The sequence below is a fragment of the Archocentrus centrarchus genome, chromosome 19 (assembly GCF_007364275.1).
Source record: "Archocentrus centrarchus isolate MPI-CPG fArcCen1 chromosome 19, fArcCen1, whole genome shotgun sequence".
In the NCBI taxonomy this organism is placed as follows: domain Eukaryota; kingdom Metazoa; phylum Chordata; class Actinopteri; order Cichliformes; family Cichlidae; genus Archocentrus; species Archocentrus centrarchus.
The window spans coordinates 3,624,056-3,648,534 of record NC_044364.1 but is presented as its reverse complement, the minus strand read 5'-3'; the positions used below and the strand labels follow the sequence as shown (position 1 = coordinate 3,648,534).

Below are 24,479 nucleotides of genomic sequence, written 5' to 3'. Positions count from 1 at the left end.
GAGAGCCCGGCTGCAGTGCTAGGGTCTAAGCAGCTCTGATACATGTAAGCAGGGACCTGTCCACGTTGAGCCTTATATGTGAATAACAGGAATTTAAAGTGGATTCTGAATTTCACTGGAAGCCAGTGAAGGGATGCAAGAATGGGTGTGACATATGAATGCCACTTAGTTTTTGTTAGCAGCCTTGCGGGTATGTTCTGCACCAGTTGGAGGCTATCTCATTGTACATTCTGTATAATGACAATACAGGCATTCTATTCTATTCTATGGAGAACTGAAAGATACACATTAAAAGTAAATTACAATAATCAAGATGGGAGAGAATTAAATTCTGTAATTCTGTAAGTTTCAGATGAGTGGACTGGACGACCTCTGAGATAAAAGTGTCAAAATTCAGGTGTTGGTCAAAGATGATACCAAGGTTTTTAGCAGATGATTTGACGTTATTGATGAGTGGGCTGATGTAGAGAAATTGTCAGGGTCAAACATAATAACCACTGTTTTACTAAAATTGTGATGGAGGAACTTTGAATACGTAGAATCATTAATAGCAGAGAAGCGTTCATGTATCATCTTATCATATCAAATCTTTATTTCGAACATTTAAGTAACATATGTTAATACACATAAAAATCAAATTCACATGCAATTAGCGACTTTTTTTTTTTTTGGACATACACTGACTAATATGATGTATGGAGAATCCATCAGATAAGTGGGATGAAAATCATCTATATCTGTCCTTAAGAAATAGGAGAAAATCCAGCAATGACCTGACACAGGACCTGAGAAATGCATCTGTCCATTTAGCAGATACATCTACTCTTCCCCAAAGCCTCATGAGAAATGTGTCAGTAGAAGGGCAGAAGATCAAGAAGCCTTTGGTAAGGAAGGGAAACTGGGAGAAAAGGCTGAGGTGTGCTGAATTCCACAATTTTCTCCACAGCAATGTTACTCATTGCCAGTTATCACAAATGCCTGATTGCAGTTCCTGCAGCCAAGGTTGGCACAACCAGTTATCGGCTTTAGGGGGCAATTACTTTTTCACATAGGGACCCCTGTGGGTTTGGATACATTTTACCTTTAATAAATGAAATCATCACTTAAAAATGGCACTGCATATTTATTCTGGTTTTTTGGCAATCTGAAACATGTAAGTGTGGCAAAAAAGAAAAGAAAAGAAATCAGGAAGCAAATTTGTAACAGCACCGTAAGTTTGTTTCACCATTCCCAATTTCATTGTTGCCTTTTTCACTTTATGACAGTAGCTCATGTTATTTTGTTACTCATGGGAAGAAACCAAAAAATAAAAAAATACAAGCAAAAAGGATAAGTGGAAGAGGATGGATGGATGGATGGACAGATGCTTTGTATGTTTGTCTGTGTTTAACTGCATATGTATTTAAGCTGTTATATTGTGCAGAAAGTACGGCTCATTTCCATCCACAGCTAACTGTAAAAAGCTTAGCATTTGCCCATGAGCGAGACTGCAAAAAGAAACGGTAATTAGAGGCTTGCATCAACACTTTGTGATTCAGTAGACTTGAATTCAGACCTAATGAGAGAGACGATGCTGTGAAATGAACCAGAAAGAGGGGACCATAAAGGAAGAAAGAACTAAATTACTTTGCTGATAGTGGAATGGAAACAGCAGCATTGGTAACAGATGATAAAGAAATGGAAGCAAGTGCATTTATTTTTCCTCGAAACTGAAGATTTAGTAATTGACACTGACATTCTTACTGATATCACTATCTATACAACTCCCTCTCTCTCTCTAATAGCACCCAACAAGTGTGATGCTCAGAAAAATGCTGGTTTGGCAAAATTACATTTCTTGTCTTGCATTTGTCCTCTGGTATGACAGATCACCTAAGTTAAAGTTGGTATTATGTGAGATAAAGTGATGTCATATTATTTTAGTATTACTTAAACTTTAGATATTTGAATCTTTTCTCTCTCACTTTAATTTGATGCACCCAACATGTTAATGTGCTAGTTACTCTTTGAAGCTCATGCATTGCATTAATATTTGGGTAATATGACACAACTGTTAAGCCAATTAGAGCAGTGGGTGCCACAGTGGTTATAATCTCTCCTTGTGATTGACTTCTGTTTAAGTCTGATGTAATTAGCTGAAGCACAATTAAGGGTTAAAAATAGTCTAAATTCTTTCAGCTCCTACGCAGTGATGAGAGAGACTACAAGATGTTACAGTCTAGTGAAGTGTTAAGACATCAATGAAAAAACGATTTCCAATGTTGACTGACACAGGAAGTTAGCAGTAAACTAGCTAGTTCAGATCTGCAACCGATATCCCAGCACTGCTATAACTTTGGACAAACATGAAAATGAAAAGCCGAGGCTTTGAAGAGTTAGCCCACAGTTACACAGACCAGGAGACCAGTCATCAACCATCTGGCAATTACTGGTTGCTAGAGGAAGCGTGTATCCTGCAACCAGTTAATAGTTTCTGGGGGTTGCTAGAACTTGCTAGCTTGAAGTTGGTTGCAAGGCGGTATACAGTGCTGCACCAAAAACCTTGTTGAAGTTGCTTTGGTCCCTTACAGGTTGACCCGGTCACCAGTAGTTTGGAATATGCAGACTTGTCTGCAAACACTCAACAACTAATAGTAGTGAAACTGAAAGTGCGACTTCACTTCTTTAAGTTTCACTGCACCAGTGTATGGGCATCAGTGGCAATTGTTAGCCGCAATCTCCTAGTACCTGGCAACAGTCAGGAACCTCCAGCAATGTGTGCCAGGAGTAACCAGACAGGTAGAATAGTTGCGGACAGTTGCGGGATTTACATCCTTCCCTAGTGATTGCAGGTTGCCAGGGCATTGCTGGCTGGTCTATAGGCCTGTGTGACTGAGGTTTTAGTGATTTTAAGCTAATGTAAACACAACAGCACTGGTAATGTATTGGACAAGGTTTTAAGTTGAGGGTTGCGCTGTTTAAAATAAAAGTGTACACTGAAGGTTATTTACTGCAGTACATAGTACTCAGTGGGCAGGAATATGCCATCATACTGCAGGAAGAAGACCCTGCAAATGGACAAAACTGTAGCCAATTAAGTCACTCCATGCACAAGAGGGTAGTAATCAATATGCTGCTGCATGATTGGAATTATTTGCTACCAAAAAGTAATGATCCTGACCTTAATCCCTGCACTGAAATCTCAGTGGACGTGACAGTGATTTATTACTGAAGCATTAAAGTATTGGGATCCGGGACACCATTCACCTGGAGGCTGCAGTGCAGCTTTTAAAAGCTTTGCTTAAAGGCAAATATAAATACACATAATATGCTTGTACATAAATAGCTATACAGAGGTAGAATAAGAACTGGATAGTTTTTAGAATTCATTAAAAAACTAAACCAAAAAAAACAAGTGAGAAACCCCAGTACCATACTGAAAAGTTAACTTAAGTGATGCAACATAACATGTAAATTAATGCAACATGAGTGTTTCGTGACCTTTGGATACCATTACTATTTATCTGCAATATCATTCCTTCCATCTTCCCATATTCAAACAAAAGAAATATGTTCTATGGAACAGAAACTCAGTATTATAGAATTTGTGATTTTGAGCAACTGAATAGAAAGGATGACCAAGTTTGGTACCATTAGCATGAATAGCAGCATGCACATTTTCACAATTAGGGTGTTCTTTGTAAGTGGCCATGTTGAGACTTGTGAAGTGATTCATACTTTGAGAGCATCAGTCATCTTTAATTATTACAATGATTTTATTCTTTGTTCTGATAATTATCTCCTCTCCTTCCATTAATCAGTACTATTTGTTTGAGAAGTGGAATTTAGATGGAAATGAAACTTGTTTGGTGTGATAAACCATTAGGATCCTCAACAGAGAGGGATTTATCTGAGTGTAAAAGCTCTTTATGCTAAAAATGAAGTTATAGCCAGCACTCATTTAGCTCTTCACACAAAAAGAATGAAAGCATATCTCAAGTAATCTAAATTTGAGAAAAAATTAATCTATAAAGAAGAGTTGTTGCTCCTGGCTGCAGTTTAAGTTTGTATTTTTGTACAAAGTTTGTAAGTTTTATGTCCACTTGTAGTGTTCTTTGTAACACTAGCCGTCTAGGGCAAAATGTTGTAAAAATAGGTTGATTTGTACATATCCATATTTGATTTCCCACCTTTTTATCCCCTTCTCTCTTCATTTTTGTCAAAATTGGACTCATTTCCATCTATTTAGGTTTATATTAGAGCCCAGCTGATGTAAGACTGATACTGGTATCGGCTGATATTTCTTTCTTTCAGACACATGAAACAAACAGATTTCCCTCACATTTGTTAGGCATATTTAGTTGTCTTTGTGGTGTTCTAAGCACATGTTGCCAAAAGGGAATTTGCAGAGTACCCTCTGGAGCCCGAACTATAAAACATCAACATTCATAATGTGGTTGAAGAGTGTTTCCTCCCGTCTCGCCTTTGCTTTTTGAATTTTCGCCCATTATAAGTGCCAATACTAATAGATCGGCAAATAGCCAATATTGGACCATTGGTTGGACTCTAGTATGTGTTATTTAAACAGAAGTAAGAATCAGGTGGAAATTTATTTAGTTAACCATGCTTGAATCCCCACTCACACAACAAATGCAAAGACTGTGCACCTTAGTCTTGGTATCTGTATGCAACAAAAGCGCTTCTGCTCACAGCATTTTGCATTGCCTCTGTAATATGTAGATAGCTTCCTGGTCTTAATTTAATTGGCACAAAATTACATGGTTTTCTCCAGATTGGAGAAGTGCATTCTTTTTACTGGGGAATGATGGAAAGTGAGTGTAAAGAGACCTGGTGTGGGAGATAAAAACAAAACCACCCTTTTTTTTATTATGCTGCTGGTGCAGCTTGGTATGAGGTCAATTTGAGGTCAAGTTGTCAAAATGAGCCAAACATCTAACAAATTTCCAAGTTAACACAGGAGTAAACAAAAACGTCCTACTTTTTAGGATTTATCCCTGGAACCAGTTGTTTGGGCTTACCAACCATATTGCTTGAATGAAACTACCAGCTATAATTGGAAAGTAGCTGAAGTGGAACTGCATGGAATGGGAGCTTCTTTTGTAATTAGCAACCATTCAGCTCCTAGTATAATGATACACATCTAAAACCCATGCTCTCTTTAAGTTCAGTGCTGTGGCGCCTGTAGTAAGTCTCAATGACAGAAACCTTCCTGTGGTGAAAGTTTTTCCCAGTTAGAAGAAAAAACAAACAAATGTATCCATGAATTGCATTTAAAATTTGGATTCAATACAGTCAGCTCAAAACCCCTACTACCGAAACATGCATTTTTCAGTCTTGGCTTAGTTCTCCTAAGCCAAACTCCTACCACAGTATGGCTTATACTGAGGTAGGAGTTCGGAAATGGTCAGTTAGATTAAGTAAAGGACTGTTCAATTGTTTCTGTAATGTACTTTATTACCAAAAAAATATCTTTTAATTTCTTTAATTTGCTCAACTCAATTTTTAGTTAAGTTCAGTATCTCATTAGGTTTCTTTCTGGCTTTTCTTTAAACCCTAGACTTTTTTACTGCCATGGATACAAAGAAATATAATTTATATTCTTTTGAATTGGGCTTTCTTTTTATATCCTTATAACTTTGTTCCCTCTCCTTGGTTATTCCATTGTGCAGCTGACTGGGGATTCAGTTTCAAAGCCGATGCACTCAGAATAAATGGCATTTTTGTCATGAAAGCTTTAAAAGTAAGTGCAGATTGTTTTTGACTGCCAGTCTGAAAGTGGCAAGAAATCATACTTAGGCAAATGGCTAAAATAATCTGTTTGAGGGTGTCAGACGGGTTATAGTGTAGATGGGAAATAGAATGGGATTTTGATAAGTAAGGTATGATCATTTGTCCTTTTCAGTCATGTGAGAATTTGACTGCTGCCAAGCTTTGGCAGCTCAGCACAAATAATACAGGAATAAATCCTTTCAGTTTAAAGTCAACTTTTTCATTGTTATACAGACCTGACAATGCTCGATGCCAACTCTGCATCACTTCTAAATATGTGCTTTAACAGGAGTCTCCAAAACAAAATAAGAAAAAAAAACTCACATCAACCTTTCAGTGATACATAATAGAAGCTCGATATACTTTGTGCACATAAGCTTGAGAAGATGCACTGCTGTGTGCAGAGATACAAAACCCTGCTCTCCCTGTTTGGACTTTGACAGCTTATACAAACAGACTGTGATTTGGAGTGAACGATGCATTCAGGGTGAATTACCTAAGAAGGTATTGAATACACTCAACAATTGCGCACAGTGACAGTGGCAACACACACATCCACACGTACACTCATACAAAGTTGGGGAACTTCATAAGGCTTTGCTTCTAGTTTTGAGGGCTTTGAACATTAATGTTGACTAGCTAGTTAGTCCATACCATTTGTTACCGAAGAGTAACAAAAAGTAAGAGTATTTGCTGTTATTTTTTTATTTTTTTTTTTCATAATGACTTGACTTTAAGATACTGTTCATTTCCCATATAGTTTTTTTTTTTTTTTTTAGGCCTGCCACTTTTTCTTTTGTCCTCCACTGGTCCAGTTTCCTCATTTTCTTTTAAAGACACACTGCACACCAGGCTGAGATGTGCCAAATCTTTGGGTAGTTCTTTGAGAATCACCTTGTTGTTGCAAAAATACAATTTTATGCCTGTCAAATTTTATTAATTTTTTCATTTTTGTGGGAACAAGTGATGTGTTTTGCGACAGGCTGCTAGTAACAGTGTACCTAAAGGTACAAATTAAAATTGGTTCTAAATTGTCTATTACATGTAGACAGAACACTCATTCATTCCTTGAGTTAGTCACCTTTTAAGTGGCTTAACAAACAATAAAAATATTCTCTGTAAATGGTCAGGTATATGGACTGGAATGAAAATGAGTGAAAAAGCAGCCAGTGTCTAAAGGAAAAACTCTGAAAGTGCTTCAGAAAGCCTGGAGAACTATTGATCAAGAACACTTTAAACTATTCAAAGAAAACCTGGCTCCTTGGAAAGACCTTCAGAAAGAGTCCAGACCTCAACATTAGTGAGGCACTGTGGGATCATCTTCAGAGAGAATGGAACAAAAGGCAGCCAGCATCCAAAGAAGAGCTTTGGAACATCCTTCAAGAAGTCTGGAGAATTATTCCTGAAGACTACTTAGTCAACGTTCTTGTGATTTTCTTTAAGAGAGTTCAGGAAGTGTGAATAACACAGCCTTAACAAAGTTGGTCACACCAAATACTGATTTTCAGTCTTGTTAAAATTGCCTTATATTCTGTATTTCCGTATATGTTTACATGTTTCAATAAACCACTGCACATATTTTTTGTTTTCCTGGCAAAATACAAAGAAATTAGGGTGCTCAAGACTCGCACAGTGCTGTTGGACATCCTCCCTCCTTTGCCTTTTGCGTCTGACCTCTAACCCTGACAGCCTTTTTGAACTGAAAAACAACACTACAATACATCCAAGTTTTATTTTATTTTTTTAAATTTTCCCTTTGCCGTCTTTTCTTGTGTATTTCAGGTAATGCTGGCTGCTTCCTATTGGTCACTGCTGGCACCGGCCATCGACATGGCTGAGGATTCTGGGAAGTACGGCTCATTTGCTTTCGTGCCTGTGGCTGTAGGATTCACACTGGGGGCCGCCTTTGTTTATTTCGCTGACCTTGTCATGCCCCTGCTGGTAGGAACCCTCATGCATAAAGTATTCTACATTTCCTGGAGAGCACAAAAATACTCTTGCGGTCATGTGAATGCAGCAGGTGCTGATCAATTCTTAAAGACTGTTTTCACACACTTTTCAAAGACTTATCACAGCAGATGGGAGAAAGCTGTTGATATTATGAGGTAAAAATATGAAGAAATAGAGGACTTTGTGGTGTGAATGTGAAGAATTGAGTTGCATACATTCATTTTGGAGTCATAATTACCCACATTACCAGGCTCATACCTACACTATAAGGGCATATTTGAATTTGAATCCTCGAAGACCATGGCAGTGAGATTAATGCAGGGGCATAGAATAGCTTTGCTGTTTCCTTATAATTGGAATATTTAAATTGACTACATGCATACACATACAATACTTTAATACAATAGCAGAGAATGGACAAGATAGAACAGAAGATTTTCCACTCACAAAAGTGTTGAGTATTGGCACGAATTCAACACCCGTCTTCCTTTGAGAGGTCTGTAGAAATTCTTAATGTTACCTGCGGCAGCACATAGTTGTTACAAGGACCAAGACTGTGTTTTGTTCCACTTTGCCTGCACTGGTCTTTTGTGTGGCTTAGATAATAGCATAATTGCTGCTGAGAGCAACTGCTGGTTGAAGAATAGAAAAACATGACAGAGAAAATGAGTTTGGGCCAGGAGCTAGTAGAATGCATCTCGGAGGATTAATCAATATAAAGTTCTTTGTTGCATTTTCTGAAACTTTACTACTTGATAGCTTTTGAAATACTTTGGTCTTTGCATATTGTTAAACTTTCTTACCAAAGGCCAGCACACCTGTATTAGACATAAGTAAGAGTCTTTTGTAACCAAGCCTGAAGACCAAACCAAAAACATGTAACTGTAGTTATTTTATATGAGTCTATAAATGGAGACATTACTCTGACTTTTATTACAGTTTCTTTCAGATTATTTTTCCTTTGAAAATCAGGGTGTACCCTGCCTCTCGCCCTATGACAGCTGGGATAGGCTCCAGCCCCCCCGCGACCCTGAACAGGATAAGCGGAAGCGAATGGATGGATGGATGGATGGATGGATGGATGGAAAATCAAATTACAAGCTTCCTTTTAAAGTCTAGTACTTTTTATCTATTTTTATATCTATTTCTCCGACTGGTTTATAATTACATTAGTGTTATTTGGGTCATTAGTATAGACCGTATATAAAATATGTACACCTCGATTTGAGGGTTTTCAGCATCACTATCTTCCTGTTTTGAGAAAAGCTTCTTCTGACCTTTTAAAAAGAATTATCCAACCTGTTTCAATTATTAGGTTCACTTATAATTAGGTTAGGTTCACTTATAATATCACACACACACACACACACACACACACACACACACACACACACACACACACACACATATTATATATATATATATATATATATATAATATACCCATAGACTGTATATAAATGATGGACATAGCTACCGTCACCCTTTGGTTTGTGAATTCTGCATTCTGAAAACACAATATTAGCATTTTAGTCCACCACTAGGTTGTGTTTTTGGCGCCAGAAGTGACCGTGTTTGGATAAGAGGTTGGAGTGCTAAGCTACAGCTAATGTTAGCAAGGTTTGACCGGCATCCCTTAACTGTATGGGTGCAGTGCTGCACAGACGCCTTCTAATTGGTACTAATTGACAGATATAAAAATATGAGAATTTCATTCACTAAAACTGAAGCACAAAACATTCAAATGAGTTGTACCAGGACCTGCACACCTGTAAATCAATGCTAACTTTAAGTCTAAAACTAGTCTATTTGGGTAAGTTATTGCAGTATGAAGTACTCACCAACTGTACAGTTGTTATCAAAGGGCAAACTACAAAGAACGTAGTAGCAGGCCAGTAACTTCCTAATGCTAAAAACTTGGTCATTAGAGGAACTCCAGTTTTTGGAGCTTTAAACACTGGGAGTGCACTGAGTGTAGATGAAGAAGAGATGCACACCAATCAGCCACAACAATAAACCACTGACCTGTAAAGTGAACAATATTGATCATCTCGTTATAAGGCGGTGTTCTGCTTGACAGCCTTGGGTTTTGGCATTCAAGTGATTATTACTTTGACATATACAAACCCGCCTAAACATTGCAGAGCAAGCACTCCTCCCACATTGCATGGGCTCTACCCCCAGCAGACCCCACCATGCCTAAAACTGCTGAAGAGCAGCTCGAGGAAGATGGCAGAGAGGCAGAGGTGTAGACCTGCCTCCAGATTGCAGTTTGAATGAGTGTCAGTAAGACACTTCGAAACAAACTTGATCCACTCTGCAACTGTCTTTAGGTTTTAGTCTTGTTGCTGATAATTTGCTGGTATATTTGCCAGATTCTTGCTTTATCTTTTTTTTTTTTTTAAAGCAGGTTTATAATTTATTACTTTCCCAACTCAGCCTGTTTCCCAGCTTTCTACAAGAGGTGTAGAGAGGATATGGATATGTGTAAACCATTTTTAGTAATCTGAAAACCTTGAATTACTAATAAAGCTGATCTGCTATTAATTGTCTTTTAACCCTTTCCAAAATCAACAGTGTCTCGTTAATGCAGTTTTTTGCAGTCTCTGATGATGTTAACTAAAACACATCTGGAGCCTTCAGACGTGTAACAACACAGGAATGTGGAGTGAGTGAGTGAGTGAGTGAGTGTGAGTGTGTGTGTGTGTGTGTGTGTTTTTGGGGGGGTTTGTGATGCAGCCACAACAGTCACAACAGTCAGAGCAGCAGAGAACAGCTGTTGCCTTAAGCTCCTGCAGTCACACCAGGACACAAGCAATCACTTGAATTACATATGAAGGAGTGCATAACGTCGCTGCCATGCACACTCACATAAGATGACACACACTCGTATAAACACGGCACACACACACACACAGTCTTGTGAGGATGATGAACAGTGAAAGACGAGGATGATAGAGAGTGTGCGTTCACAAGCTTGCTTGTGTGTCTTTGATCAAATCTATGATTCACATTTGAAAACACAGGAAACACAGAGGGGTTGTATTTTTAGGATTGATATTAAGACGTCACTTAAGCTCAGCTTTCATAACTTTTATTCAGTTATCAGCAGATTTGTTTCATTGTGCAGGATAAAAATTGGCTGTTGTTGTGCGTGTCGCACTTTAACCTCAAAATCCAATATTGAAACCTGGCTTTTTGTGCAGCTTGATGAGAGGGAAAGGTAATAATGTTTGGGGCTGTCTCAGTATTTCCAAATCAAGGAGGAGTAATAGACTGTATATAAATGATAGACATAGTGTCTAGGTCTGAAAAGTGAAGCCAGTGCAGAAGCACCTTCAAGTGCTTTAAAGCTTCATTCTGTCAGATAGTGATTTTGCATAGAGGTCTACTGGAAAATGACCCATAGCGCCCTTCATCTATGACTTCAGTAAACATTTTCCCGATGGGTTCATGGCCTCAAGAGTGGGCCTACTTTGTGATTGACAAGTCAATACTGTTTGAGCATGCATTGTCCTCGCTTTCTATGGCAGATCCACCCTTCGCTCGCTGACAGAAAAACTCAGGTGAGGCTTCACACGAGGATAGTAACCAGTAGATGGCATCAGGCATTGCTATGTTCATCTTTTACATACAGTCTATAAAAGAAAGGAATGTCATCTGAAAACAGTTAATTTTTTAGTGTATGAAAAACAAAAGACAGAAAATTGTGACAGCACCAATATCAAATGGCAATAGTAATAACACTAATTAGTTAATTACCACTTACATCGAGAGTATATTGGACACAGTTTTGTGAGGTCCAACAGGGTTTTGTATTGTCTTTCGCTTCATATGACAAAGTGAGAAAAACTGAGGGTGAAGGTTAACTTGACCGGTTAAATGACAGAATTGACTTGACTTCCTGCTTTCCTCTTCTGCTCTGTGCAGACTGACTCATCGTCCTGTTACTGCTCGTCACAGTCTTGTCTCTTAAGCTGCTCCTGGATCCTCAAGGAGGAAAAAAGTCTCTCGTGTCAGACCAGAAGAAACGTTCTGAAACAAAAACAACCAAAAAACACCCACTGCTATAATTTACTGCCTTTGTTCTGTCGCTTAACCTCCTCTCACTTCAGCAGGGGCTAATTGGGCTGCTGACCTTCCTTTCTATAAGTTGCCCGTACTCTACGGGTCGTTTTAGAAATAGGGGAGGAGATCTGTATCAACAGCAATGGGCAAACAAGCTGTACTTGAGGCGTTGGCTCTTCTCATCAAAATGTGTTGAAAAACGATTTAATTTCTCAGAGCTTCAGTAGAGATGCATGCTGGTCAAAAGAGTTCACAGCTGGAAAGATTTTTTTTTTTTTCATATGCTGTACTCTCATGTTACATTGTCCCCGAGTAACACACCCGGGGACATTGTAGAGAATTAATATCTTTGTATGTACATGGAAAAAGCAATTGTAGAAACATGCTGGTGTTTTCACAGGAACATTTTCATAATCTGGAGTTGGATTCATCAAACTCTTGACAACTTTACTAAACTTGCTTGTGGACTTGTGCATTTGAGAGATTTGTAGGTTAATTTAACACTTCCTAATTACCATGTAAGACTACCTGCTGTGCTCGATTTGTGGGCGAGTTTTCGCTACAAACATGATACCCAATTTCACATTATTAAGTCCAGGAAATTAGCAGGTGAATAAACAGCATCCTTCCCAGCGTATGTATTTGCATTGATGGACCCAAAATAGACAGGAAGTGCTTAGTCATAGACCTGTGAGTACTAAAAAAAAACCCCTCTTGCTGAGGAAAAGTGGTACTGTAGCTAATTAGGTGGTGGGCATTCACACTCAGACACAGTAAGTGTTATGACATATTTGAGTGCAGTGGAAGTCAGTCTTGGACAGCAGCTGCCAAACTGCCTTTTCTTTGTTCATTTTAATTTCATTAGTCAATTCTGGTCTATCAGAAAACAGATAGGGGGCATCTTCTTGAGCTAGTTTGGATTCACTTGTTTGCTTAGATGGAAGGGTCACTGAGAAGTTTTTCATGAGCAATCACCTCCTGTGATGAAAAATCTTGACACTGATTGGACTTGTCTGTTCCAGGATGCCAGTGGCCCCATTCATAGGGCACAAGGGGCCAATGAGAGGTTTGATGAGTATGAAAATGATGTAAGCCACATGCCCTGGCCTTTGCGATCATTAGATTTTACCCAGTTGAGAGCACCTTTCACAATCAATAAATGAGGGAATATCTTTTGAAGGACTGTTTTTGTTTTAATCATTTTTTTTTAACCGGGGAGTGGAAGTCTTGAGATCTTTTGTGAGGGTGTCCTGCATCCATATGGGCAGCTTTACCCAGCATATTTTTTGTGGCAGGGGAAACTGGAGCTACCAGATAAAAGAACACACAAACTCCAGACAGAAGGACTCTGTTTTAAGCAAGTTAGGGGGTTTAATGGCCTCCAAGTGTTTAGAAAGCAGTGGTTTTACTTGTTTCTACTGGGACGCTCTACTTTCTGTCTTGCTGTCTCGCTTGAATCTTCCTGTAAAATGGGCAGTCTGCAGTGTCAGTTATTATCTACAGGATCTCTTCATTTTTTTTCACTAGGTATTAAAAAATGTGTATGATACCCTTTCAAGTTTATTTTTCACCTTTTCATTGGTGGTTATTAGCTCGGCTGTTTCGAAGAAAAAAATCGGAACCATTCTCATAGCCTTGGTGTCGGCGTCATCTGTGCCATAAAAACTTTAACGTTGGCCATGACTTCTATACTGTTTGAGCTAGACCCGTTAAACTTCACACACTTATTTGCTGTCACAAGGGCTACATGCTGACCAAGGGTCATAATGCTGTCATGCATTTTTACTCATTTATCCCACTTTTTTGACTTTGAAATTCTACTGAAACTTTAACGTTAGCCACAAAAACTTCAACATTGGCCGGGACTTCTATTTTTATCATTGCCCCTAATTTTTCTTTTTCTAAATCATTTTTTTCCATACACAAGTGCAATCTAACCTTACAGTATTACTTCTCAAATGAGGTACTTGCCCTTTACCTTGACCTTCAAATGACATTAACATTAACATTGGCCATTTTTTTTCTATATTGACTTCATTACAACAGCACTTTGACGAACCCCCTCTTTCCCCCATTACAAATCCAAAACAGCCGAGTGTTGGCAACTGCTCAGCAGTGCTCTTGTTTTTATTCTCTTCGTCTCAAGGTAGATAGCACCATAAAGTGTCTTTCATTACGTCCTGCGGCCCTTATGTGTCTTCATTTCATCAGATATTCCACTTTATTTATTTTCCTTCTTCGTCTGCCCTTTTTTTTTTCTGGGCACCATGGTGAGAGTAGTGGAAATGTTGGGCCACAGTAATAGCTTGCATGAAATCAACCAGGAACCTGTGGGGGGCCATCAGTGTTTGGACAGCTGCTGCTGGCCTGACTTTTACTGGCTCTTCAACAAACACGGAAGCTGAATGAAAAGAATAACTGAGAAAGGGTAAGATGGACACAGAGGGGGAGTTTGGCTTGACAGGGAGAGAACGATGGTGGTGATAAGGTAAGAGATGGAAACAGGGTGAGGATGACACTGAAAGGGAGTGACGTTGGCACCTGACAGAGCCTTTCAGCTTGGTGATAAAGACAAGTAACCAAGACACTGTGAATGTGTTCCAGTAAGACATTTTTCTTCACATGCATCTTTGCTTTACACCCCTTCTCCTAAGGGAATATGAAGGACGTGAATTAATAACTTTGAGTTTCTTAGAATAAATTGTCTTTGGAAGCATGTAATGTTTCAGTGTTTATTCACAAACCCTCTGTGGGTGGATTGTTTTTGTTCCAGCAAAAAAGCATGAACAGGAATATTGAAAGCCATAAAGCTCCACACCTGCCAAGTAATTGCTGAGTAATTAGTATTAGATTAAAAGAGATGGAGTTATTATTGCAGATGTCCTGAAGACAATTTGTCTACACTGTATCTGCTTTCATGATTTATTATTTTTTTCCTGGCGTCAAATTTCCTGCATGGTGCTCTTTCTCAGACGTGACAATCACAAGCTTAATGCAGCAGGCATCTATCCATTTTCTATTTTCCTTCACAGTTAGTAATCCCAGACTTTTTGTTTTTATTTTATTTTAAGTACAGTATAAGAGAAAACTGTGAAATGAGAATGTTGTTTTCTATTCTTAGTAGTACAGCAATATATCATACTATTTCCACTATATTTTCCACTATACAGCATGCAAGGCAAGAACAGAGTTTGTGCAGGTCAATGTTTGGTTTGACCACCTTTATTCACAACACTGCTGAACTCTCTGAGGCAGCTTTCTTGTCATTTTTGAGCTCTTCTTTGGATGTTGGCTGCCTTGTGTTCCATTTTCTGCCACGCTGCTTCAGTAATGCTGAGGTCCGGGCTCTGGGGAGGCCAATGCATGACTGATAGTGTTTCCATCCAGGTATTTGTTTACCGCATTGGCAGTGTGTTTAGTATCATTGTCATGAAAAATAAATCAGACAGTTTCCAGATGGTGTTGTGTGGTGTATCAAAATCTGATGGTACTTTTCTGTGATCGTAACTCCATCAATTTTGACAGTTTTCCTGAAATGCAGCCCCAAACTATGACAGAGTCTCCACCCACTACAGATGTCTGTAGACACTCGCTGTTTTACCTCTCTCCTGAACACCTCTGTGCATGTATTTTTTTCCTGTTTCTTAAGGACATGGCTCTCAGATACTGTGCATCTGCTGTAGTTAGTTTTTTAGTTCTGCCACTCATTCTTTTGTTCTCCACTTGTCCAGTTTCCTCAAAAAGTTTTAAGGATGTACTGCACACCATGCTGAGATGTGCTACGTTTTCAACATATCTCATTTTTAATAGCTATTTGGGAATCACCTTGTTGTTGCAAAAGTACTATTTTATTCCTGTCAAACTGTGTTTTCTTTAGCATTTTTCATATATTCAACTAAATAAATTAGAATAAATGATGTGTTTGTGCAGCCTGATGGCAACAATGTGTCTAAAGATACTGTTTAAAATTGTTTTTTGCTAAGTTGTCTGTTATGTGTAGACACAACACTAGTTCATCCCTCGCATTCGGTGCTGTTTTTATGCTTTAATGATTCTTAGGTCAGTGTTTAGTGACTTAAGAAACTAACAGAAAACATTTCTCTGTAAATGGTCAGGTGCTACTGCAATTACATGAACATCCAGCTCTTTGGAAGCAAAATATAAAGAAATGAGGGGTTGCTCAAGACTTTTGCACAGCACTGTAACGCCTGCTTTTGTTCCCCCTCTTTCTGAGTTACTCCGATATCATGACATGTTTGTGACATGACATGTACTGTGATGCCATCGTTATCATGGGGAACATGGTGTGATGGTATTACATTGTGATTTACTCTGTAGTTTACACCTCTACTTAGGCATGCGCGTAATATTTTGATGCAAAGTAAATAACAGCAACTTACTTTGTACTACTTCTCATGCAAGTCTTATATTCAGTTCAAGTCTATATAGCGCCAAATCACCACAGCAGTCGCCCCAAGGCACATTGTTACAGTATGTCTTGTCTGAAATTATTCCACTTTTTCATGTTCTTTACTCTGTGTATGATTCTCGGAATAACTTGCACTTCTGCCCTCAGTCTGAAACCAGTGAATAGAAATTCTGGCCTGACCTTATGTCAGTAAGAACCTGCCTATGACTGCAAATCTTCTGTTTTTGCTTTCTTCCGAGTTTGTGATTAGTAGTTGGATAAAACACATAGAAATGGAAGGCTACAAAGAAGTCTTGAATTCAACTCTACTAAAGCTCTTGTCACTTTTTGTCTTACTTTTGTCCCTTAGTTGAAGACTTAGAGAGAACAGATGATATGGGGGCAAGCCGATGCGGGATTACATGGTTTTAGAAAGCAGTGGCACTTGACCTTGAAAGAATTGATGGCGTTTAAGGCAGGCTAACAAGAGCAAGAGTAATCAAAAAGGAGCAGACAGTCTGTTCCATTTTCATTTATTGGTTTTGAAACTCTCACATGTGCTTCTCAAATGATACACGTGAAGACGCTCTGATGTGTCTCCACATTTGAAGGAAGTGCAGCACTACTTTCTTACTTTATGTTTTGTGTTCTAACCTATACTACAAATCATCAGAGTCACCAGGGCTAAAGGAAGTGTTGTCCAGAGCTGGGAGCATTACAGTACATCGTGGTATGCAGTTTATCACTAGAACTTGGTTTCTGTCTACAGCATACAGGGGGCTCTTAGCCAAGAGGGCAGGATTAACAATGACCAAAGTGCAGCAAACACATTTACTGGACTGCGATTTTTAGTCATGGTAACCCAAAGCAAAAGTCCCAACCAATAAATCTCTTGAACAGTAAAATAACACTAAGCTTTGCCACAACAGTTTTTAAACTCCATCCTTTACCTTTGCTGAGTGGGTGAGGAAGTGAAAGCCATTCACAGAAGAAACCAACTCATTTCAACAAATTCGGAGTTGTTTGTTAAAAAAGCAAAGTATATGGAGGTCATCAAATCTGGAGACTGTAATATAGAATTGAGCCCACTAAGATGGACTTAGAAGAATCTGCACATTTCCATTAAGGAACCATTAATGAAATGTTTGCCTTTAACAAATACAAGCCTAGTTCAATTAGACAGTTCATTTGAGAAACATTCTTTTTTTTTTTTTTGGCGTCTCTAATATCACCTACTTGCCTTTTTTTCTTCCTCCCACTCAGACGGAGCTGTCAGCAGAACTGCTGACTCGTGACCGAGGTCTTTACTAAGTAGAGTGGGCTAGTAGTGCAACCATTTGTTACGACTAACAGGCGTGAAGGCTTACGCTGGGTATTCCTGTTCTTTTGGTCATGATTATAATACCAGGTGATAATACAGTGATAATACCAGGTTACTACCGCTATATTTTTGGTGGGTTAATACATAAATGGATGGCACATATAGCATGTCTACTGTGCATCCTTCATTGCCATTACTGCCACAGTACCACAGTATCTAACAAACAGAACTGTCTGTACAAATGATCAGCAAGAGGAAATCAATGAATAAAACATCCAGCTGAGTGCTGATTGATTAAGGAAAGAACTCACTCCTTCATTTCTATTAAACCAACCCCCTGCAATAAAAGCTTAACATTTAGCTTCTGGGCACAAAGTCATCATCTGAATCGTCTCTGAAAACAATCCAAACACGATGGCGAGACCCTCGATATTCTGTTGTTGAATGTGCAGGGAAATGCCTTCAAACGCCTTCAGATCTGACTGACAGTGGTGGGGCTTTTCCCTAATAACAGGGTTGGGCAGAGATCGTCACACTTCAGTTCACCTAATTGTTGCCAATTTAGATTTAGCAGAGTTTTTTTTTTTTTCCCTCTCTCTCAAAAAAGAAATAAAAGAAAAAAATCAGTGTAGTATTGATTTCCTGGTGCACTTACGCCTCTCTCCATCTGCACCGTACCATGTGGCAGAAAGCAGCAGCACCCATCCACAGTCTGTGTAGGATAAAAACGAAAGGAATTCTCTGCCCTCTAATTTTATCTCTGATTGATAATTTTACAGTGATTATATTTAACTAATGTCTGCTGACTGTGTCAGATCGTGTGCGGTTAAGAAATCAGAAACTTGTTGGCTGCTGTTGTGACACTAACCGTGGCTGAAAGAAGCTCAGAATGACCCAAACCACTGGAAGACTTACGTCCTGGAGACTTTACACAGCTGGTTCAACAGTAAACATCTAATGACAAGACCAATTCAACACATACAAACAATAAACCAAGTTCATATTTATTCCTTTCCTTATATATATATATTCATTCTGTGTTTGTATACTTTTTGGATGGACCAACACTGACCAGGCCCATTACCGGCTTGAATCTGATTCTGTTATAATTTATACATATGTACTCACAAACGTTATGGCTGGAAAATAAGAATTGTATAATAATACAGCCATTTGGGAAATTAGAATGGAGCCAGAAAGTCTCAGGCCCTTTAACTTTTCTTCTTGTTTATCGCCCACGTTTGCTGTCAAACACTCCCCTCTGCCTCAGAAGGTCCCAGTGCTGTTCTCGCTCAGACACAATCTTTATTAAACATCCACATAAAAGAGCTTAACTGACTGTATTACATTGTTTTGCATACATAATGAAATGTAGCTGAAATCAGCTTTCTGCTTGTTCACATAGTAGCGTCTTGTCTCTGCATAATGAAGTAAATACGGTTGTTGGGAGAAATTCTCCCACTGTTGTCGTTTTTTTTAATCCTCTCTGGCTGATTTGCTGAGCTTTGATTAGAAGGGACCATCTCAGTCGCACCAGGGGGAAGGATGTGGTTAAGCTGACTTAGGATTTTCTTCTTCTTTTCAGCTGTGGTTATTGACCAGTTTGTCATCTGTCTTTGACAAAATCTTATTTGAGCTGGGTATTAGGGTTCTTTGTATCACATAATTAAATGCTGCACCAAATAATGTGTGATTTGTGAAAAAAAATCAACTGGCTGCTTGGATTGAAAATGTATTTCCAGACAGTTTCTAGTGAGAAAATTCTCAGAGGCCACAGCAAAATGCAATTTACAAATAGAGACATGTAAAGATATCAGACAATATTAACTGTAATTATAATTTTTTAAAAATCAACAATTAGAATGTCATTTAATTACGTCAACCCATTGAGTGCTATTATTTTCCTTATTCTCTGTCATTTGCAATGATGGATGCTCACATTAAACAAGTTTCAAGTAATGTGGTCAGCATGTGTTAAAGTAATCCCTCTCATGGTGCAATCACACCAGATACAAAGTGAGGTTTCAGCTCACACTGAGCGTACGGTCCAAACACCAAAGCTAATCAAAACTAAACTAAAAGGGAACTTTTTCCAACAATAAAAACTAAGCTGAAACAAACTCACTCTGGAAACTGAAACAGTCAACATGAAATCAAAATAAAAACCAATTCGAAAATACAAAACTATTATAACTCCAGCGGTAAGGCACCACGTTTACTTTGGAGAAAAACATTTTCTGCTTCCAGCTTCCTGCTAGTGACCAAAACAATCACAGATTCACCCAGTGACAGGGAACAACCACCAGCAACCACTCACCAACTGCCCAGGGAATACAGTTTTCCCTAGCAACCAGAGGTTGCAAGCCAGTCTCTAGGCCTTCACAGTAATGTCCACGAATAAGCATTCACTTTAAAAGCATAGACAGGCAAAGTGCCCTGACTTTTAGTCCCACGATTCCCTTTCCAATACTCACATTATCGTGAGGATGATTTTAGCTTTATTTTGCTTTTGACGTGTCTGACATGTATGTTTCAGTTTTATAAATACATAAATACAGATTTCTTCAGTGCCTCTCACCTACAGTTGTGTCCTCTAATGAGTTCTGAAAAGGTTAACTATTCAACAACTTAAAGTTAAAAACAAAACAAAACAAAAAAACAAGGTAATCTTAGTGCATCCCAGAAATACAATCTGACTCAGTTGTGTCGTAACTGATGATTTCAGTTGTTCACAGGAGGGAAGCTCTGTCTTGCTTTCCTTCACTTTCTCTTTCCACTGCTGAAGGGGCAGTTTGAGAGAGATTCTCTGGTGGTAGATAAATGACTACGCCAGTGGCTAAAAAAAAAAAAATCCAAAGAGGGTTTTACTGGGCACCATTTGGCAATTTCAATTCAAAGGGAGTCAAACCCATTTTAGTTTGGGGCCAACATAATTTCTCCTGATACCATTTGTATGTGGCATATCACAAATCCATTTGTGATCAACGTACCTTTGCCATTTATTTTCTTGTTTTCCTACTGTCAGGTCTTTTCAGACAACCTATAGTATATAAAATGGGCAATGTTGTCACCTGGGTAAATTAGAACTGGAGGCAAAGCTTCCAAGTCCTCACTCTGACATGCCTAGAGACCAGTTGGTGACAATCTGGCAGCCACTGGTTACAAGGAAAAAAATGTGAATTTTCTGACTCATTGACGAGTGGTTGCAGGCTGAACCTGGGGCAAAATAAATCATTAAGAGGTTGCTGCACCAAAAACCTCCCTGAAATTGCTTTTGTTGCAAACAGATTGCTGCAGTTGCCCGTAGATTCCACGGTAGATGCCGACTTGACTGTTCATCTTCTAAATAAAAGTTAACTGTTACCACTTTTTGCTTGTGACCAGTGGTTGCCAGATGGTTGCTAGCCTAACACGTTCAATGGCGTGAAATTTCAAAGTAACAGAATAATATGAAACTAAGCATCAAAGTCGTGTTTCCACAGAGGATCCGTGAGATTACTCGTGACTTGTATTTCCAACCTCTGTAGGCAGACCGTGTTGATCTTTGTAATGTTAGGTCTCAGAGTCAATTTAACTTGAAATATTATTCAGATGGTCATTTAGGTATTTGAGAAACTACTTTTTAGAAGACAGGGTAATCTCAATAAACTTACTGTGTTTTCTAATATGAAAACCAGTAGTAGTTCACACAAACAAAGGCTAAACCCTACCTGCCAATTCTTCACAAGAAAATACCTGTTAAGAAATTGCTGTTATTATGACTCTTTTCTCCAACAGAACACCAGAGAGGATTTTATTTGAAATGACTGCAGAAAGTATCGAGCTCGTTTCAATACTGAAAATGACCTGTTAGAAATAAGGGCCTTGCCCTTATACAAGACTGCTTAAAATAAAGGCAGATTGCTTTCTGTAATAAAAGCTCCTGTCACGATATGCTATGAAGGCAATATCATAACTGAAGTTATTCAAAACAAGGCTGGCAACCCTGTGACCGGATTTAACTGCCTGGATTTTTAACATACCTGTTCTCTTTCATCCAGACTTCAATAACCTCCTCCTGTCTCCCATTAGACTGTCAGGTGGCTGACATTGGGAGTCACACACTGTGTTAGATAAGGATGCTGAGAGACGTTGCATCTAACTGAATGGCTGTGCCTGGCTTACTATTAAACCAAACTGAGCTTTGATAATGTGGCATATGCGGTTTGATTGGCTCTGTTCTCCACACAGCCTTGTGGTATTATGAGGGTATGCATATTTTACAAGGGTGACCCTGGTGGGAATAAATTCTGAATCCTTGCAGCAATAGTGCCTTCTACACAGCTCCGAACCATTTCCAGTATCTGCATTCTTGTGTGTGTGTGTGTGTGTGTGTGTGTGTGTGTGTGTGTGTGTGTGTGTGTGTGTGTGTGTGTGTGTGTGCGCGCGTGTGTGCGCGTGTGCGTGTGCGTGCGCACAGACTGAATAATTCAGTTAAAACCAGAGAACGTGTGACTAATGATAAATGAAATACACACCGCTCCAATGTCCTTTACCTTGGCTTGTTCCAGGTTTTGGCTGATGTTGTTCTAACAGCAAATAAAGAGGATTCAGGTTAATACAGAATTAAATGGGTGCCTCAACAAAATGTCCCAGTTTTAAGACGTGACACTAAAGCAACATCTACCTAGGAAGCAACAAGCAGTGACGTAGAGACCATAGACTATCAGTGACGTTCAGCAACTTCAAGTTACGGTGGGCAAAATAACTGCTGGTGATACAAAGCGGGTGGGGAGATGTCCTGAGTTGAACCTGAGTTGAACAGCTTATTGATTATTTGATCTCTCCTGCTGGAGTGGGTTTTCAATTACTGTGCATGTATTTTTGGTCAGATTCACTGTGATCAACGTTGTAAAGAACAATGTGGATCTTTTGGTTTGTGATGATTGTTTCGATATGAGACTGCTGCTCAGTAAGCTCTGTAATCCACACTTTGGCAGTGAGAAGTCTCTTTATGTCTGCCTACTCTGAATCCCAAACTGGAAACATTATTCATAAATGTTGCAATTGTGTGCATTTTTAATTTAACTTATTGTATGCTTTTGTGGACTTACTGCATTTGTTACTTTGGTTTCTCCCAACATAATGAGCTGATCTCATTGTGTCTTGCATGCGTTTCAGCTTATTTAATTAATTAAATTATTATTAGATAATATCATCAGATCTGCCCAAAAAGAATGAAGATGGACTTATGTGCCTCTTTTCTTACATGTAGGAAAACATAAACTGCGGTCACTCTTATACATCCACGTATTGCCTTGTTGATCCATTGTTAGAAGGCCTTCGACTCCCCTGTGAACACCTGCAGCACACTGTCAACTATAATATTTACAAAGACCTTTATGGAATAAGTTTGATTTCTTTTTTCCCCCCAAGTTTTTCTTTGCTTGTTTTCCTGTGAACCTCGCGATAGACTGCCGACCTGTCCAGGACGTACGCTGCCTCTTGCCCTGTTACAGCTGGGACAGACTCCAGCCCATTCGCAACCCCGAATTAGGGAGTGAGGGATTGATGGGTGAAAGGATGGATTGTTTAATTCTCCACCAGTAACAAAGTATTTTTAAAAATACCTTTCATTTTTTTGATGGCTTACACTAGAGCAGGGATCCTCACATCCAGACCTCGAGAGCCGGTGTTCTGCAGGTTTTAGATGTGTCTCTGCTTCAACACACCTGAGTCAAATATAGAAGTCATTAGCAGGACTCTGGAGAACTCAAATTCATACTGAGGAGGTAATTCAGCCATTTGATTCAGGTGTGTGGGATCAGGGACACATCTAAAACCTGCAGGACTCCGGCTCTCGAGGCCTGGAGTTGAAGATCCCTGCACTAGAGGAAGAATGCAACCTTCTTGGAACTAGGAAAAAGCATTGATTGCCGGGTGATTACATTGAAACTTTTCAACTGCAAATAGTTGTGGCAACCAGCTGGTTGTCCAGAGGTTGCAGCGTCCTCCAATTTCTGTGTGGCCGCGCATCAAAAGTTGATTGGACAGGTTGTCTGGTGGGAGGCAACTTGTCTCCAAACAATTATAGTCCAACTTGGACTGACTGCAGTCACTTTGAGATATATTACCAAAAAATTGCAAATAGTTGCTGTCTAATTTACAGTATATATGTTGAGGGTGACCTATTATGCTTTTGGCTATTCTCTGTCATATCTATATGGTTACAATGGTGGATACATTGTACACTACAAGTTACATCCTCCCATTAGCGCACACATTTTCAGACTTGCTTTTTTTGCACTTTGACTGTCTGTTTATTAATGTTTTTTGTCTGCTGAAAATTAAAATGACTTTTGATATTTAAAGAAATTTCTTGTGTCTTACTAATGCACGCTAATGCAAAGTGCTCACACACATACGCGCTCGCCTAATCCTATTAAGCACATTAATTCATGTGGACACCTTATAACCAAGAAGAATGGCAGTAATTTCAAACCCCTGAGTGCACCTGTCACAAACCTGTTACCCCCAGTATTCAAATTAATCACAGTGTGTTCAAAGCTTTTAAAAATGCAGCAGATGTACACACAAGCATGCACAGCAGCAGAAAACACATTGAAAGCTCTATCTGTGCTCATTTATTACTACTTTATTTATTTTCATTCTTTTGTCTGTCACGTATTTATTCTTTTTTATTTGGCCGTAGATGCTTTCATCTTTTTCCTGTGTTCCCTGTTTTATTAAGCAAGGTTCTGTCTGGCTCTTGCTCTTTGACTCGCTCTTCCACCTGCCTTTTTGAAGTACAGTCGGCATAATTGCATGTATGAACATCATTGCTCTTTTCTGCCTCGTAATACATCATCGATGTCCCGGCTTCCAGCTCTGTGGATAGTGGGGCGCGGTGGCCATTTAATGAGTACGCAACGTCTCCCTCTGCTCCATCTAGTTTGTTTGTTATCTCCTCTGTGTTTGTGAGATT

General features: G+C 39.0%; 1 protein-coding gene across 3 annotated transcripts in view; it reads left to right on the top strand.

Annotated features, from left to right (window-relative positions):
* slc39a11 (solute carrier family 39, member 11) overlaps window positions 1-24,479 on the top strand; it is a 178,304-nt gene that overhangs the window by 26,115 nt on the left and 127,710 nt on the right. For all 3 annotated transcript variants that reach the window (XM_030754886.1, XM_030754888.1, XM_030754887.1), the window contains exon 4: window positions 7,552-7,710. In XM_030754886.1, coding sequence (XP_030610746.1) covers window positions 7,552-7,710 — 159 coding nt within the window. The remainder of the gene's footprint in view (window positions 1-7,551; window positions 7,711-24,479) is intronic.